The 19,071-nt window shown below is 33.9% G+C and overlaps 1 protein-coding gene, 1 long non-coding RNA gene and 2 pseudogenes across 2 annotated transcripts; 1 reads left to right on the forward strand and 3 right to left on the reverse strand.

Annotated features, from left to right (window-relative positions):
• Positions 1-2,835: 2,835 nt before the first annotated feature.
• On the reverse strand, positions 2,836-4,307 carry LOC149380751 (uncharacterized; annotated as a pseudogene).
• Positions 4,308-8,094: 3,787 nt separating this feature from the next.
• Positions 8,095-8,949, reverse strand: LOC149380752 (uncharacterized; annotated as a pseudogene).
• Positions 8,950-10,901: 1,952 nt separating this feature from the next.
• Positions 10,902-12,540, forward strand: LOC149380753 (uncharacterized). Its single transcript, XM_089601195.1, has 5 exons — positions 10,902-11,085; positions 11,246-11,374; positions 11,462-12,027; positions 12,119-12,388; positions 12,490-12,540. The coding sequence occupies exons 1-5, from the start codon at positions 10,902-10,904 to the stop codon at positions 12,538-12,540; spliced, it is 1,200 nt and encodes a 399-aa protein (XP_089457321.1).
• Positions 12,541-13,918: 1,378 nt separating this feature from the next.
• Positions 13,919-14,407, reverse strand: LOC149380754 (uncharacterized). Its single transcript, XR_016301971.1, has 4 exons — positions 14,352-14,407; positions 14,206-14,274; positions 14,089-14,139; positions 13,919-14,017 (listed from the first exon to the last, which is right to left on the reverse strand). It is a non-coding gene; the product is annotated as an uncharacterized LOC149380754 (long non-coding RNA).
• Between the last annotated feature and the right edge of the window lie 4,664 nt (positions 14,408-19,071).

Raw genomic sequence — 19,071 nt, forward strand, 5'->3', positions numbered from 1 at the left:
GATATTCGTCTTCTCAGTTTCTTCTTCTCAAAATATAGGCACTCTCTTAAAATGTTTCTGTTGGAGGTTGTTTTTCAACTTGAGAGATTGCCAGACATGACTCTCCATAAATATATCCCTTGCTTTAATACTAACGAGTTAATTTACCTGCGCGTTGCCACGGGTAAGTTATGAGTTTCAACTATTTTTGTAAAAATATATGACTATGGTTTTACAATAATCGTTAGTGAAATTTCATGCCAACAAAAAGACAACATATGTTTTTACTTAGAGAAAATGGCGGCATAAATACCGTATGTTTACGGGTTTTTGTGGATATATATACCCAAAGTTTAAAAGTTGCGGTAAAAATACATAATGTCAAATATTTGTCTTTCCGTCACTACCAGAGGCTGTTAAGTTGGATGTATTATAATGAACGCTAATGATACATAAATGGGTAACAAAACGACATTTTACTCTTATTCGTGCAGAGAAAAAAAAAAAACCCCAATTCGAAAGCCCTAAAATCTCCATTGCTCATCTTCTTCGTCTGAGAACTTCAAAATGTCAGGAAATGACGACGCGAGCTCGAGTGTGGTAAGGAGTAGCAAAAAAACGAATCGACGATGGCGTCAGTCTCAGGCTATGGTTCCTCACTGTTTATGTGGCGTCGAAAGGGTTCAGAGGACGGCATGGACTGATCTGAATCCCGGGAGGAGGTTTGTTTGTTGCTACCGGAGAAATGTAAGTATTGAAATTATATTGGAAGTAGGTTATTCATTTTCTGGTTTGTTTGTTGCTTCTTGAATCTCCAGCGTGTATGATTTGTTCTGTTTGTTTTTAGGACGAAGGTGGATGCAGTTATTAGGAGTGGATAGACCCTGAAATCTGCGAAAGATCAAAGTAAGTGATACCGGGACTGCTTAGAAGAATAAATGGATTGGAGTTTGAGATTGGAAAATTACAGTGTGAGATTGGAAAATTGGAGGCCGAGCTTGAAAAGGTGGAGTCTGAGCTTGGAAAAGTAGAGTCTGAGGTTGGTCAGGCAGGTGAAGAATGTGTGAAAAGAATCAGTGAATGTCATAGCTTCCATTGGAGATCTGTTTTGGCGGTTTATTGGCTTGCGATGATAATTGTACTGGTTGTGTTATTGGTCTGCTTGTTTTGATCAATGAAATAGGTTTTAGTGAATGTCTAAGTCTAGTTTTGGAAATCAGTGTAGTAGTTTTGGAAATGTTTTAGTGAATGTTGAAATAGGTTTTGATCAAGAAGCAGTGTAGCAATTTTGATGTATTGTAAATCAGTAAATGTTTGTATGCTGCTTGTTTTGATCAATAAAAATCAATGAAGGTAAATTAGTGACATGTTTTGATGTAAATCAGTAAATGTTTCTCATGAACTGTTTGTTTGTTTTGTAAGCTCAGAAAATTAGTGATATGTTTGTTAAAGAAAATCAAAGAAACGGACATGGTAAACTAAAATCAAAATCAAAATCAGTATGGAACATAAAACGGACATAATAAAGTCATCAAAGAGGTTCTTTATATGATGGACATATTAGTATGGAACACAAAAAACAAGCCATCAAACCGTAGCTTTACATCAGAATATGCTAGTCTAATTCTAATTTCTTTGGCTAATGGTTTTTGTACCCAAAAAAAGCCATCAAACAGTAGCTTTATATGAACTCTGTTACACATGTTTGCTTTACAAAAAAATGGCTATTTCACTTAGACTAAACATCAAAACAAGCTGCAGTCCTTTCTTGCTGCTTCCTCCTTCTTTCATTTCTTTTCACCGTCTCAGGAGTTGGATTAGCTGTGGCCTTCCTCTCTTTTTTGGGACCGAAACCTACAATAAAAAGAGATAAAAAAACATACAATATATCAACGTGGTATTTCACATAATGTACAATTTCACATATCAAACTATCAAAGTACCTGTACAACAACTTGATTTGAACATGATCTTTTTGAGTGTCCAACTTGTTTACAGATGCTACACTTGTTGATCTGGCCTTTTCTACTCTGTTTTGTGACTTGAGGCTCAAATCCCGGAGGTATTTTGTCATTGCTCTTGTTTCTTTTCTTTTTTGGACGTCCGGGCAGAGTTTGTTCGAGTGGTGGAAGGATAGGGTTCAAACCAGCATTTGGCCATTTGTCAGGACTTGTCATTGGTTCAATTATACCAGCGTATGAAACCATATATGCCTCCTGCTTATACCAGTCTATAATGTAGTCCATCGGGTCCAAACCAGAGGTCAAAATAGTTGTCAACGCATGTGGACAAGGAATTCCTGTCAGTTGATAGAGTCGACATGTACAGACCTTGGATCTCAAGTCGACAACAAAGCTTTCAGAGCCCGTAAAAATAAACAGTTACGAAAAAATAGCTTTACAAAAACAGTTTGATGTCTAAATAAACAGTTATGAAAAAATAGCTTTACAAAAACATTAACCAAGATTAATGTCTAAATAAAAAATAGCTTTACAAAAACATTAACCAAGATTGATGTCTAAATAAAAATAGCTTTACAGAAACATTAACCAAGATTGATGTCTAAATAAAAATAGCTTTACATGTGCATACCTGGAATTTTGCATTGCCGGCTGAAGTGGACTGACAATGCCGTGCAATACTCTTGTGAATTTCCAAGATTTTCACAATCCTAGGACCAACCACGTATTTCCATTTCTGAATTTCATGTCTTTTGGTTTCAAAACGACACATTAACCAATATCTTATCTTCTCGAGTAGGGTCACAATTGGCTTATCCCGAGCTGGCACTATAGCTGCATTGAAGCTCTCACACAAGTTATTCAGCAACATGTCACAACTCGGACTCAATCTGAACTAAGACTTGGACCACTGAGATGGTGGTTTTTGCAACAACCACTCATGAGCCTTCTCATCTTCATCTTTAAGTAGCTTCATTTTATGAGCAAATTCTGTCTCCGTTGTAGCGCGTGCACAATCCCATAACATCTGCTTCAAAAGTAATCCACTATGCTGCTTCTTGAAATTGGCATGAAGATGCCTAACACAAAACCTAGACTCCGCTCCTGGAAACACATCTGCCAATGCTTTCTCCAGTCCTTTTTGTCTGTCACTCATCATTGTGAAGCCTGTGGTGTTCTGGACATTCAGATCTTCATGAAGCAGCATAAGAAACCATGTCCAGTTGTTTGTATTCTCTTTCTCCACTACTGCAAAAGCTGCAGGAAACTGAGAGTTGTTGGCATCGATACCGATAGCAGCAAGTAACATACCTTTGGTATATCCTTTCAGAAAACATCCATCAAAGCCAAGCAAAGGCCTGCATCCCTTATTGAACCCGTCTTTACAGGCTTTCAAGCATATGTAAACTCTTTCAAAAACTCTCTTACCATCAATTAGAGACGTCTTTAGTAGAGTTGTGGTACCTGTCATATTAATTGGGAAACAAGATCATACATTTAAGGCCTAATTAATGCATATAACATGTTGTAAAAAACAACAAATTGAACAAGATCATACAAATTACTCATTCAAGTGATACCGAGTGCAATACCTGGATCAGTAGTTTTCAAATGTCGACAATAATCTTCAAGAATAGCAAATTGGTCACTCACAGATCCCTCGAGCTTCTCTCTAGCGTACTTCCTTGATCTGTAGAAAACATCTCGAGAGACGTTGCTGAACTTAGTTGCTGCAACCATCTCCTTGAAGCAACTGTACTCCATACTTGGATTCAATCTAAATTGGTCAAAAAATTTCTCCGATAGCCATGTACATGTGACAAGTTTGTTGTCAAAAACTATGCCACAATCATGAGTATCTACCAAGGTGTTTACTCTCACTGTCTTGTTGTCTGAACCCACAACCCTCGCATACAAAACCCATCAACAACCACGACCCTTGCATACAGCTCTAAGTCTGGTCTTGTCATTAAACACATATTTAAATTCTCTATCGATCTTTATAAACTCTTCTTTGAGTACTTCTCTTAACTGCTCAATGGTTGGAAAAATCATACCCAGTTTGAAGCTAAAATCGGACTGCTTTCTGCGTGGGTTGTACTCTCGCTTGCTCTTCCTCTTGGTTTGCTCTTCTTCGTCACTACAAAGACTCTCCAGATCACTTTCAGACCTAACCCCATCAGAGCTGCCATCGCCGACCTGATCGCAAACGTCATTCACGAAAGACCACCATTGTTGTGGAAGAGTTTTCTCTATGTTCTCTCCGTCCTCTGTGTATTCCTCTTCGCGAAGCTCAAATCCAGCCACCTCCGCTTCTTCTTCTTCTTCTTCAGACATCTGCTCTTTTGTTTCAATTTCTGTTTCCATCGCTTGCGAATTTAGGGGTTTGAAATTGGATTTGGGATTAGGGATTTTAGAAGAACAACCAAAGCAGAGTTTGTTGTTTATTTTTCATACGATTGTCGTTTTGTTACCCATTTATGTATCATCAGCGTTCATTATAATACATCCAACTTAACAGCCTCTGGTAGTGACGGAAAGACAAATATTTGACATTAGGTATTTTTACCGCAACTTTTAAACTTTGGGTACACAAAAACCCGTAAACATATGATATTTATGCCGCCATTTTCTCTTTTACTTACAATTAATATTTACATATATTTATACATGTATTACGATATATTAAAAAACAAACGTATCTGTCACATTTGCAAAGTAGCTACTCAATTTAATACTTTATATTAGTGTCGTGAGGTTTTCGAAGTCCTGCAAATAAATAACATCAGATAAATAGAAAATCATATTTAAGAAGTGACATAAGCTAATAATTAACTGAAATATGAAAAATAAATAGAATCATAAAATGAGAAATCAAGTAATTAAACTTAGATTGTAATTAAAATATTAATTTTTATTAGATAAAGGTTCGAAACTAATTTTTTTAATCTGGTTTTCATTTTCAATTAAATAAAGCATATATTAGAAATATTTTTGGAATGCTACCGAACATCAAGAGTTGTGAGTATATATATATATATATATATATATATATATATATATAGATATATATATATATATAGAGATATATATATATATATAGAGATATATATATATATATATAGAGATATATATATATATATATATATATATATATATCTATGTATAAATATGTTGTGTGTGTGCGTGTGAATATTTAAAATGAAGTAAGAAAATACCTTATTTGTCGTAGACGATATGCAATTATGCATATATATGTTTATATACCATTGTCTATCCGAAAAGAGCATGATACATATGCTAAAATATCGCTTCACATTCTTTTGATCATCTTCTTCTTCTTCTTCTTCTTCTTCTTCTTCTTCTTCTTCTTCTTCTTCTTTACTGCACGTATATATATTAGAATGAATCAAGTATAAACCAATAATGTAGAATTTTATTCATAAAAGGGAACACTAAGAGGTAATCATCAAGATTTTATCTTCTTTTTTTTATTATTAGAAAACTCCATGTCATAAGGTCACCAGCCAGATGTAAAAAATTTACTAAGAAAGTTCATTGAAATTCATTCAATCAAGCCCTAAAAATATTCCAGTGGACAACATCGTATGATTAAGGAGGAAAAAATAAACGAAATGAACAAATTCTAAACTTACAGTAGATCAATGAATTCTATTTGTTTACCTGAAAAGTTTTCGTTTTAGAGACGTTGATGTTGCTGCTTTCTCGACAGTGTAGTAGAAAAATAATGAATTACATCACTGATTTATAATATCATGGTATATAGGGTGCCCCAATGTAATTTTTTAATAATTATATTTATTTATTAGATAAAGTATGTGTATTTAGTAGTTAGTTATGTGGAGAATGATAAATAGAACAGCCTAATCTAAGACATTAGTATTAGGATATAATTTCGAATTAATAAACACATGAATACAAATAAAAGACTTACGTGAATGATGCATGATTTATTGAAGTAATCAGCACTCTACCGACGACCACACTAAAGACCACTAATGGAAAAATAAATAATAACAAAAAGAAACAGCGATGATATATGTGTAACTTAGCACATAATAAATCAAAAGAAAAAAAAAAACAAATCCTCACGCAAATAATAAAATCAAAATGATTGTCTATAATTTTGGGCTATTAAACAACGGGAAAGACGTACGTGATTTGTTGAAGAAATCGGCACTGTAGGACAGACTAAGACCGACGATCAAACTAAAAGTCTCTGAAAGAAAGAAGCACTGATGATATATATACAGCTCTGTTGAGAACTAATTATATGATCCACAGATATTGCTCAATACCAATATAGTGACATTGTTAAATCTACAAAAACCAATCTTCACGCAAATAACGAAGGAAAATAAATATATAAAATTTTAGGATATTAAATAATTGGAAAACTACTTACGTCAATAATGCGTGATTATTTGTTGAAGAAATAAACACTGTAAGACTGACGGGTAGACTAAAAGTGACTATATAAAAAAAAAATAATAACACAAATAAGCACTCATGATATATATTTAATTCATATTGATAATTCTCAAATGACATGATCAACGAATGGGTCGTTACCCAGTATAGATATATAGCGACTTTATTAAATCAACGGCAAGAAAACCAAATTTCATTAGAAGTAAACATCAATAAGCTATACGTGTATATACGTACATATGTACTCAATACTTCATATGTGAGGACGTTTTTTTTTATAATTTGAGTGAAAAAATTACGATTTGATTTTATAAAAGTAAATTCTTTTATAAGATTGAAACATCAATGTTTAAAAAATTTGTCAATACTTTGACAGTCGTCCACCAAAAATAAGATAAGAATATTACTTTACCAAGTGACGACTACCGTCTTATTATTATGAGATACATATTTTCGTGGTTAGCATAAAATATATATGCTTAAATATTCCCCAACGGATAAAAAGAAAAGTTGATAAATTAAATATATATTATTAAGAACCGAAGATATTTAATTCAACGGATAGGAATCGTGTTAAACATGATAACAGTATAACAATAATACAAAGCTTACATTTACGAAGTGTGCGTTTGTATCGCAGGAGAAAAGAATGAAGTAGCTGATAGCTATATAGGTGACACGTATTAATTCGTGAAACACGTACATATATACAAAATCATGAAATATGTCATAAAAACTCACATCGTGCAAAGGAAATAAGCACCAAAATATAGCATCATATTAATCTATGGTCTAAAATAAATTAAAAGCCAAAATTCATAATTAGCAAGTTTTTTATGGGAAAAAACATAAAGTATACTAACTTTGATAATCGGAGCGAAGTTGAAATGATTATTGAAGAAACTTGATCATAAGCTTTTTTGGTTGACGAAGTTTTAATAGTTGGAAGTTTTTCCCTCAAAAGGTTTTTTTTTCTTTTTGGTGTGTGTGGTTGTAATAGGAGGATGATTTATAATAGAGAGAGAGAAGGATGGACTAAAGAAAAGGGTGGACTGTAGATAGGTGTGTACGTCACACCATGACTCACTATTCTGTTTTGTACGGTTGCTTTTTTTTTCTCTTGTTGCAACAACATGTACACCAGTTTTAATAAAATATATAAAATAGAACAATGTGGCTAAGCTTTTCTCTCTTTTTTTATTTGTATATAATAATTTGATTGGATGCTAAGGTTGCTACAGTGTTAGCGTATCTCTCTTTAGGCTATCTCCAGTGGAGCGCTATGCGCTGCCTATTTTGGCGCAAGCGCTCCACTTGAGCTTCATTCCCCACGCTATAATAGCGTGAGATGTATTTTGACAACAGTGCAGCGCTATTTGTAGCGCTGCACTGTTAAGTGCTTTTTTTGTTTTTTAAGTTTTAAAATTTGCCCAAATGCCCAAATTTCATATAATTATTTAATATTTATCCCTAAAATTATTTAATTTATATAAAATTTATTATTTTGCATAATTTGAAAGACAACAATATTTTAAAATACAACAATGATATTTGCACATTGCAAGAAAATTATAATATTAAAACGGTCATAATAAACTAATATCAAACACAATTACATTAGCAATTTGGAAGACAATCAACAAGAAAACTCAAAAGACATTAAAAAAACACAATACAACAAAATAAAATTACAATAGATAAACTAATATTCTGGAAGATTGGTGCCGGATCCCTTGAGACCGGTAAAATATTGAGAATATGAATCAGAAGTCGGAGGTGGTGCATGGGATTGTTGTTGTTCAAGCCTCTTTTGCATAATTTTCGCTTGTTCGGCTTGAACATATGCCCGAAACTGTGGATCTGGTATTGAACTTAAATCTCGGAACAATATTTTATTTTCTTCCTTGATTTCTTTCAATTCCAAGTGGCGTTGCCTGATAACACTTGTCTTCTTCAATTGCTCAAGAAGTTCTTTATTTCCTTCCTCAATACCACTAATTCTAGACATTATTCCATCATCCAATTTTTTTTTTTTAATTTGGCTTTCTTCACCCCAATCGGCCGCTCAGAAGGAGATGGATGTCTAGTAGATTCAGAAGTTGGATTTTCTGACTGTTGTGGGCAAGATGAACCTCGAGATGTTTGTCTTGCACTTGAGGCTCCATCTAGGAATTTTCAAAATTCTTAATAATGTTCCACACATGATCAAACTTCCAACCTTTCTTGAATTTTTCATCTTGTGAAAGCAATACTTTAGCTTAATCCATCTGAAAGTTGATAAAACAATGGTTAAGTAAAAATCTAATCGTGAGAAAACAATAAACTATAACACTCACAATATCTTCAGTTGAAGCACCACTTGAGTGTCTATTCTCAATTTGTCGAATGCATGCATGCATCTTCCTTGTAGCTTTCTCAATCACTTGAATACGGCACTGGATTGATCGCGTGGAACGCATCTCTGACTTTTGCCGCTGTTGTAAGCTTCCGCAACACGAGTCCAAAACTGATCGGATGATTGGTATATAACGATGATTGGGTCTTGCGAAATCTCCATGTAAACCCTACAAATGAGTTTGTCTTCATCTCGATAGTAATTAGAAGCTCTAGACATTTTTTTTAGTAAGGTGAGTGATGTGGTGAAATTACGGCTTATGAAGGCAATATTTATAACAAGATTCTCACGTTTCTCAACTCGTTCTGATTCGATTTGACTAGTCACTTACAAGATTTTCATGTTTCTCAACTCGTTCTGACGCGATTTGACTACTCACTTACAAGATTCTCACGTTTCTCAACTCGTTTTGACGCGATTTGACTAGTCAATTACAAGATTCTCACGTTTCTCAACTCGTTCTGACACGATTTGACTACTCACTTACAAGATTCTCACGTTTCTCAACTCGTTCTGATTCGAATTGACTACTCACTTACAAGATTTTCACGTTTCTCAACTCGTTCTGACGCGATTTGACTACTCACTTACAAGATTCTCACGTTTCTCAACTCGTTCTGACGCGAATTGACTACTCACTTACAAAATTCTCACGTTTCTCAACTCGTTCTGACGCGATTTGACTACTCACTTACAAGATTCTCACGTTTCTCAACTCCTTCTGACGCGATTTGACTACTCACTTATAAGATTCTCACGTTTCCCAACTTCTTCTGACGCAATTTGACTACTCATTTACAAGATTCCCTCTATCATTAACTTTTTCTCTATAAAATACCAATTCTATCATGAGTTTTAATACACACACTCATTCTATTCTGAATATAATACACATTCTCTCATTTTATCTCCCAAAATGAATACTAATTCGTCCTCGTCTCATTTTATAATGAGTTTTATAAGAAACTAAGCCACTTAAAACGTTTGATTTGGGTTATAGCCTATGTTTGGTGTTTTTTAGGGAAATAGCCAACCACATTAGGTGGCAGTAATTGTTTTACTTTTTTATCCTCCAATATTTTAAGTCAGTTTGTTTAAGTATTAATTTTTTTTCGTATACGTGTGTTAATGAGGTTTATGAGTGTTTTTTTTTCCCATTGCGTGTGTTTTCTTTCACTGCGTGTGACACGTTCTGCTTTTTTTCCGTAGGTGTTGGTTTTTTTTTTAGCGTTAGTGGTTTAATGTTTATTAGGTCAATTAACTTCTATAATTAAGGGGTGTATTACACGTTTTATTTTTCTTGTTTATGCGCTTGTTTTTTCATTGCGTGATATTTTTTTTTAAACACTCTAACTTGTTGCTATTATTCAGGGAGCAGTTATATTTTAAATTTTGGAACGTTTGAATTTTTGAAACACAAGCATTCTCACGTATTTTTTTTGTTCCAGCTGGTTTTTTATAGCAGACGAAATTTTTTTGAAACACAAGCATTCTCACGTATTTTTTTGTTCCAGCTGGTTCTTTTTAGCAGAAGAAAAAAAAATAGCGGCTGGAAGAAACCATTTGTTTCTGATGGATTCTGCGTCTTGGTCGTTGGTGGAGTCTGGTAGGTTTTCGTGTCTTTTTGTTTTTAAAACGTTAACTTGTTTAGATCTGGTCCGACTCTCATATTTTTTTTTTATTTAACAGTTAAAATTTTTGAACGTCAGTCCTTGGAAAAATGTGATTCTTTGAGCTCGGTTGAAAAGTTTCCAGATTGTGGAACTGTTTTTGACGAGACGCAGTTGAAAAATTGCCCGATGAATGTTCAAGTTGATGTCGATAACATTTTTATGAGTAAAGAGACAATGATTTCAGCGTTGACTATTATTGCGTTGAGAAACAATTTCGAATTCCGGGTGAAAAGGTCTAGCAAGACGCGATATTGTATTGTTTGTTTGAATTCTGATTGCTCGTGGAAATTGAATGCTAGTGTATGTTCTGTTTCCAAATTTTGGGTGATTAGGTCTTTCAACAAAGATCATAATTGCTTTGGAAAGAACCTTATACATCGTCATAAACAAGTGTCATCTTCATTGATTAGCAAAGTTGTTAACAATGATTTTCGAAGCTCAATGGCTGACAAATATACACCAAAAGCAGTTGTGGAGATCATGCGTTTGCGTTTCAAAGTTGATATTAGCTATTATAAAGCGTGGATGGCTCGTTCCAAGGTTTTACAAGATATTCGCGGTGATTATGACAAATCATATTCTCATCTCCCCATTGTAGGCGATATGATAAAAGAGAAGAATCCAGGTAATTTTGTATCCTTGATAGTTTCCTGTTTTTTTTTTATTCTATACATACAGCAGTTTATAGGTGCTTACACGAACATGTTATTTATTTACAGTTATTTCCATTTAATTCCCTTACGAGATTATTTCCAATAATTAACGATTATCATCTGTGTTGGCAGGTACTTACACAGTAACAGAAACTGATGCACAGGGAAATTTCCAATATTTTTTCCTGGCAATGGGGGCTTCTGTGCATGGTTGGAAGTTTTGCCGTCCTGTCATTTCAGTGGACGGGACTTTTCTCAAAGGTAAATCACACGGGACATTACTATTGGCCACGGCTCAAGATGGTGATAATCATCTTTTTCCCTTGGCTTTTAGTATTGTTGATTCAGAAAACGACAAATCTTGGCATTGGTTCATGACTCATCTCAGGGTAGTTTATGGTGTTAGAGATGGTTTGGTTATTGTCTCAGATCGAAATACATCTATTCCAAAAGCTATCCATGCAGTTTTTCCTGAGGCTAATTATGCAGTGTGTATGCAACATCTTTGGGCGAATGTGAAGGCAAAGTTTGAAAAAGCTTATTATGGGCCTCTTTTTTACAATTGTGCAAAGGCATATACTAAAAAAGATTTTGACTATTGGCTTGCAAAGATGACCGAGTCTAAGCCTAGCATGAAACAATACTTACTGGATGCGAAGCCTGAATTGTGGTCGCGAAGTCAGTTTATGGGAAAGAGGTATAATGTAATGACGACAAATATTTCCGAATGCTTGAATTCTGTGATGAACGAAGCGCGTGGCTGGCCAGTTGCTTGTTTGGTTTTGAGTTATCGGAGTTTGCTGCAAAGGTGGTTTAATGAGAAGAGACAACTTATTCCACGAATGCTATCTGGTCTTACTGAGCATGCTTTCGGTATTCTGTTTAACTCTGAAGATGATGCTCGGACGATGGAGGTATGTTTCAGGACAAATATTATGGTTAATATGTGGAAATTAGTGTTAATTATCGTTTTTTAATAATTTGCTTTATTATTTTGCTCTTTAGGTTAACATCATCAATGACCAACAGCTTGAGGTTATTGATGGTGCTGTTCACCGAATTGTCGACATTGCTGAAAAGACATGTACATGTCGCGTTTGGCAACTGGATGATTTTCCTTGTTCTCATGCGGCTGCGGCGTTATACCGTAGGAAGTTGAAACCATTCGACTTTGTTCCCTCATATTACACTAGTCGAAATTATGCTGCCATCTACGCTCAAGATATTGTCCCTATTGAAGACTTAGGCGAGTGGGATTTGCCTGAAGATGCTCATGTAATTAATCCACCAGTTTACAAAAGACAAGCTGGAAGGCCAAAAATGAAGAGGTATCGATCAAAGTCTGAGTTATTTCACCCATACCGTCAACGTTGCAGCAAATGTGGAAACCAGGGCCACAACAAGAGGGGATGCAAGTCTTCAAATGATTAATGATCAATGTTTTTCCCCTGTTTGCACTTTTAATTTTTACTATATTTATGAAGTATTTTGGGTTGTACACATTTTGACATTTTTTTCACTTCTCAAGTTTCTATGTTAGCATTTTCTTATTTTTGTCATTATCATTTATGCAGACGCATGGTTAGCATTTTCCTATATTTGTCATTATCATTTTTGCAGATGCTATATTCATTAAAAAAGTTATAATAACTCAATTAAAATTTAAGTTTGTTCTTAGGATGAAATTATATTCAAATGATATGTGTTATTAATTCATTCGCCCAAATTTTCAAGGTATTCATTTCCGTTTATTGTCATATATTTCCAGTCTGTAACCCGAAATAGGAAAATTTTTACAAACAGTAGCACTGGTATTAAACAGATAATAAAATGAAATTTTTTTCAAAGCATTCACCCATGATGTTCAACATTAAATAAAACCATGTTATAACATGGAAAGAAAAAAATATTGTAGAATGTAAACCAAGTTCCAAAATAAATTTAACCGGGAGACCAAAAGCATAAATCCATTGTACCAAATAACTAAATCATGTTGTTTGCATAATTATTCATATGCCTAGGGAAAAGCTGGGCTGGCTTGAATGATCGGGATGGCTGGTATGATCGGGATGGATGGGCTGTTCGGGCTGGCTACTGGGTTCGCCTTTCGTCGGTTTCTTCGGTGGGTTGTCTCCTTGTTCACCACCAGTTTTTTTTGTCTTCTTCGGAGATGTGACGTATGGCGTCTTTGTTGCAGCTGATTTCTTGATTTCCCTTCGAGGCCGTTCAGTTACAGTTGGATTGGCATTTGTGCTTCCTGTTCGCTGTTTTCTCTTCCTCACCAAAGGAACTTCGGGCTCACTTTCTTCATCCACCTGCGTTTGATCAATAGGATCATTATCATCAAAGTCTCCGATGTTTTCTATCAAAAACATCACATCATCGTTGAGTCTCGTTAATTGGATCGGACTATATGATTTGTCAAGGTTTTCTAATATCGGGGACAATTCCTGTTTATATTCATATTTACAAACAGAATATTATAATATAAAACTTTACGGTAATTATTTTTAAAAAAATAATACAGAATAATATATCTTACATGTTGTTTGAGTTGTCTTTTGCTGACCCGAGTACGTTTGGCCGGTTGTTGTGTGGGTGCTACATCACCAGTCATGTCCGCATTGATCTGATCATTGAGGCTTAAAGAATCCTTTTGTTGAGGTTCCGGTATGTTTTGGACATCTTGACTTTCCTCGGGGGCTGGCTGGGATGGAGACTATACATATGAACAAAAATTTATTAACAGTTATTTCCAGAAATTTCATTTTTAAATTTCATAAGTTTTAAATGACTTACCACTTTTTTGCCTAATCTTTGACTGCTTCTCGTACGACCAGCTGGTTCACTGTTTGCATTGACAGTAGATGAGGGCGTGAACATCGATGTTGTAGGCTGAATTTCCTGAAATAAATTTTTTACAAATTAATCAATTTTACTGAATAACATTTTTTGTATGAAAATGTTAAACTTACTGATTGCTCATCGTTGTTTGTGTTTGACAATTTGTTTACAATGCATCTCATCTACAAATTTAAAAATTAAAAAGTTAAGTATATTTTTTCTAATATATTGAAGGGAAATATTTGTACCATGGCTGTCAACGTCATTTGCGCTGGCATCTTTTTTCCTGCCACATTTTTTGCTGCCCCAACAACCTCCTATTACATTGATGAAACATATTATTTACAATTATTAACAACAATTTCCGTTTCAAAGTTATATGTAAATGTAATACCTTTAAGGTTTCAGTAGTTGTATTTTGAGGTGCCACTACTGGTGTTTCTTCGACAATATTGTGCGTTTCTTCCCTTGAGTTTCTGTCATTGTTATCTTCCTGTTACAAGTATGGTTTTATTAAGTTAGAATAAACAACACTCGGAAATTATTAAGAAATCATTCTCATTATTACCATCACTGGAGAAGGGGCAGTTTCGGGTACGGGTGTTGATGGCCTATCCTCGCTTCGTACGTTGTTTGATTTTTGAATGTTATCTGTAACAAACTTCTGTAGCGAATCCAGTTTGCAGCTCACCATGTTAAGCTCGGATTCTAAAGTTTCAATCCTAGAATTTGCAACTTCTAAGCTTTCAGTGAGTTTCTGAATTTCAGATTTCAATTCAGCATTTGTTGAGTTGGGTGATCTCGAACTGCTTGCTGCATCTGGCCCTGTTTTAAATTAATCAAATTAACATACAAATTAACTAAATCCTTTTGATGAATTTTTGGATAATGATTGTAAATACTTGATAATTGTACCTTTGGATCTTGGCACTTTTTTACGTGTTCCGGTCCCTTGATAACCTGGGATTCCCGGGAATGTTGTATCCACCATGTATGGCATAGTTAACTCCTCTTCAGTTGGTGTTATGGTTAGGATATCAATCTTAAATCAATATAAGAAATATTGTTAGTAACAAATAAATAGTCTGTAACTTCAATAATTTTATCATAATTACCTCTTCATTTTTGAAAATAAGCCGCTCCAGAATATCATATCCGGGGTTATTGTGATATGACCACTTCAACATTCTAGGTATCGCGCACGAGTACGACTTCCCTGTGAATCCTTGTACAGCAAATTGCGGTACAACTTCATACGCCCAAGCCAGAAGTGGGTGGAGAAAACCTTCCAGATTGTACCCTTTTCTATGATTCGGGATAAAGTTTCCAGATTTTTTCATTGAAGTACATAGTGCTTCAAAACTCACCCTTCCCCAAGGGTATGAATTAAAAAGACGGGGATCATTTGCGAGTAGTATGTGATCGTCCTTTATGTTGGTGTTTTCCTGTTTTGGTAACACCATTGTTGACAATATCGCCAAGTTAACAAGGGCGACGCGATCTTCGTCAGACGCGCCCAAAGTAGGAACAGCCAGCAATGACATGATGTGGTTTGGTCTCTTAGAAGCCTCGCCCGTGAAATACACATTCTCCAGCCTGTTCTCGATGTGAGGCAGGTCTTTCACATTTGGTGTTGGGCCGCATTGTAGTCCTATAATTGTCATTTATTTACACTTGTTATCAGACAACAAACAACATAATCCGGTCTACCCAATCTAACTATTCATATCAATTTTTCACAATTTTTTAATGAACCTAATTCATCCAAAAAGTTAGTTATGTTTTTTTTAATAATTAACCACAGTTTTGTTTTTCTTTAATAATTAACACTTATTTCCAATTATTAACACAATGACTATACTTCAAATTACATACCTGACATGAGAGCGAAATCGTTTAACGTGAAAATCAATTGATTCCCTCCAATGCTGAACCATAGTTCATGAGAGTTCTTGCTCTCTAGTTGATGAAGAACAAGTAAGTGCATTAATTTCTTTGGAAATTCTATTCCTTCAATTTCCGAGAAATGTCCAAACGCTCCATTATTGAATAGCATTTCCTGCCTCTCATTCGTCAACCCGCTATGTATTTTGTCGAAGATACTGAAATTGCTATGTTTGACAATTTTTTGTGCCTTATTCCAATTCGATTCTTTCACAACCCAATCACCTTTCTGAAATTTTAGGAAATAATTGTTAAATATTGATCCTGGGACAATAAATTTTTTCAAAGTCATTCAAGAAATTTATTTACCTCAGGCAAAACATTTTTCCCTTTTGAACTTGGAACTTTCTTTGTCACCATCTTCTCCTTTTAGTGATATCTGATAAAAAAAAAAAAAAAAAAAAAAAGGCATTCAAATACGAAGACATAATGCATTGATGACAAAAACAGAAAATTTTGGAAATAATTGTTAATATTCAAATCATTTGGGAAAAACCCGAATCCATTTTTCAGAATTTATTCTGATATCAATCGTTGATGTAAAACAGGAGTTCTTGGAAATAACCAAATATCGAAAAAATTTTAAAATAAACTAAACATTTCAAATAACCAGCCGTCGAAACCCATTTTTATTACAAAATCCCTAATTTTCTTTGATTAAAATAACAGAATTTTTGGGAAATAATTGATAATATTCAAATCAGTTGGGAAAAAACCGGATCCATTTCTCAGAACTTATTATGATATCAATAGTTGATGCTAAAACAGGAGTTCTTGGAAATAATCAAATATCGGAAATTTTAGAAAATAAACTAAACATTTCAAATAACCAGCCGTCGAAACCCATTTTTATTACAAAATCCCTAATATTCTTTGATTTAAATAACAGAAATTATTGGAAATAATTGATAATACTCAAATCAGTTGGGAAAAATCCGAATCCATTTTTCAGAACTTAGTCTGATATCAATCGTTGATGCTAAAACAGGAGTTCTTGGACATAACCAAATATCGGAAATTTTTGAAAATAAAATCCCTAATTTTATTTTATTAGAAAACAGAAATTTTTGGAAATTATTGAAACCCATTTCAACCAAAACAGCTTGTAATCGTTTTCTTCTTCCTCTGCATGTATTACCTGAATGTTTTTGGTGGACTTTCGACTGTGTTTCGAGCTTCGAAATTTTTGGTTATGGCGGAGAAGACTTAAACTGGTATGATTTCAATCTGGTTATTTAGCGTGTATGAGTCAAACTGTTTTGAGCTCACTATAATATCGCGTTGAATCCAGGTGAAGAGGTGAAGCCGGTCTAGATTTTCGCGCCTGTTATTAATGATATCTGTGAGAAATATTTTGCTGAGATTTGTTAGAGCATTTAGGCCTACGTGTAACATATAACACGCACGTAGTCAATGTTTTTTGGTTTCAAATATTTTGTTTCAAATATTTTCGCCTGTTACCATTTTCAAGTTGCGTTTTTTTTTTCCCGTAATTAAATATGTTGTAGTTTTTATTTTCCATTTGAATATTTAAAAGGGTATTTTAGTCTAGTAATTAATGCCACTTAAGCATGTTGGCTATTTGCCTAAAAATTATGAAACATGGGCTAGAAACAAAATCTATAGTTTCAAAGTGGCTATTTTGCTACACTCCCCTTTTATAATTATAATTAATTTATAGAGTAATATTTTACTCATTATCATAATTCTTCTAAGTTATCTAATTAGTAATAATAATAAAAAAATATAGGGGTATAAGTATAAATAAGAAATAAAGGGGGAAAATATAGACTGAAAAATAGAGTGAAAAATAGAGGTCGGTTGAGAGAAACCACTGTTTACTGAGAAATAGAGTGAGAAATAGAGTGATCGGTTGGAGATGGCCTTAGTATATAAAGATTTGTGATAGTTCTAGATTTATACGTGTCTAAACTTGTTGGTTAATTTATGACAGTTGTATGTTAATTTCATGGAGCTGATTCCAATTACGTCTGCAAAAGTATACTAGTGATATTCACGACCTCTTAATTTTTCAGACTAGATCGATGAATACACAACTGGTTATTTCATTATGAGGTTGATAGAAAACAGTTCAGCTCCTCTTACTTGAATAAGATACGGCAGCTTGAATAAGGTCATCAGCGGATACTCAAATAATAATATGATGGATCGTGTTAAATGTAAAGATTAAAATAAATAAATAAAAAATTTTTAAAAAAAAAAAGTGCTTTGAATTCTAGATTAAAACATTTGATATGCTTGGCTCATAAAATATAGTCAATGCTTTATAATTTAATACAATCGGTTGAATTTTTAGATATGTGTAACAATAATTAAATCTGCTGTTTCCTCAAATTTCGCTATCATAACCAATGTTTGAAATTTCGGGAAATCGCGGCGAAATTTCCAGTTTTGTAGCATTCCGGCGCAACAATAACTAATTGGTCGTTTCGTCATTTTATTTCGCCGATTTGTCGTCGTTGTGTCGTCGGTGTTGCGCTTTTCGCTAGATTTCACTCTGCTCAGTATAAAATCATATCATTATTTCGACAACTTTTTCGATTTTCCGACGAAAAAAATGACCCATATCTCGCCTGCGTTTTTTAGGGCTTGAAGTCTGAACCAAATTTTCTCTTCCCTATGTTTGAATGTTTAAAGTCTGTAAAAATGCCGAAAGATTGGTGAAAAAGAAGAAAAGCGTGGCCCACTTTTAAATAAATATTTTATATATTGACGAAATCGGCCGTCGGCATTTCAATCCTTGATCATAACATACTGCTAAAGTAATAAAAAAAACTGTTAAAAAAATAATACTAGTTGGTGCAAATTCAATGGGTAGCCTTAAGCAGAACCTGCAATTCCATGTTTGGTATTCCTCTCAAAAACAATTTTTTAGTTTTTTAGTTGAAAAAATTGAAAACAAAAATTGAAAACATGTTTGGTTTAAGTTTTTGGAAAAAAATTTCAAAAAAGTTTTGAAGTTGTTTTGGAAAAAAGTAAAAAAACTGAAAACAAATAAAAAAGTGTTTTTGAAAAAAAAAATCTTCTCTTCTCTCCTCTTTCTCCTCATCTTCTCTTTTCATTCTTTCAAAAACAGAAATGAAAACTATACCAAACACTTTTTTCAGTTTTTTCACTTTCTCAAAAACAAAAATGAAAACTGTACCAAA

This window comes from Urtica dioica, chromosome 11 (assembly GCF_054948205.1).
Source record: "Urtica dioica subsp. dioica isolate 48M chromosome 11, U.dioica_male_clone48M_v1_H2, whole genome shotgun sequence".
NCBI classification, from domain to species: Eukaryota; Viridiplantae; Streptophyta; class Magnoliopsida; order Rosales; family Urticaceae; genus Urtica; species Urtica dioica.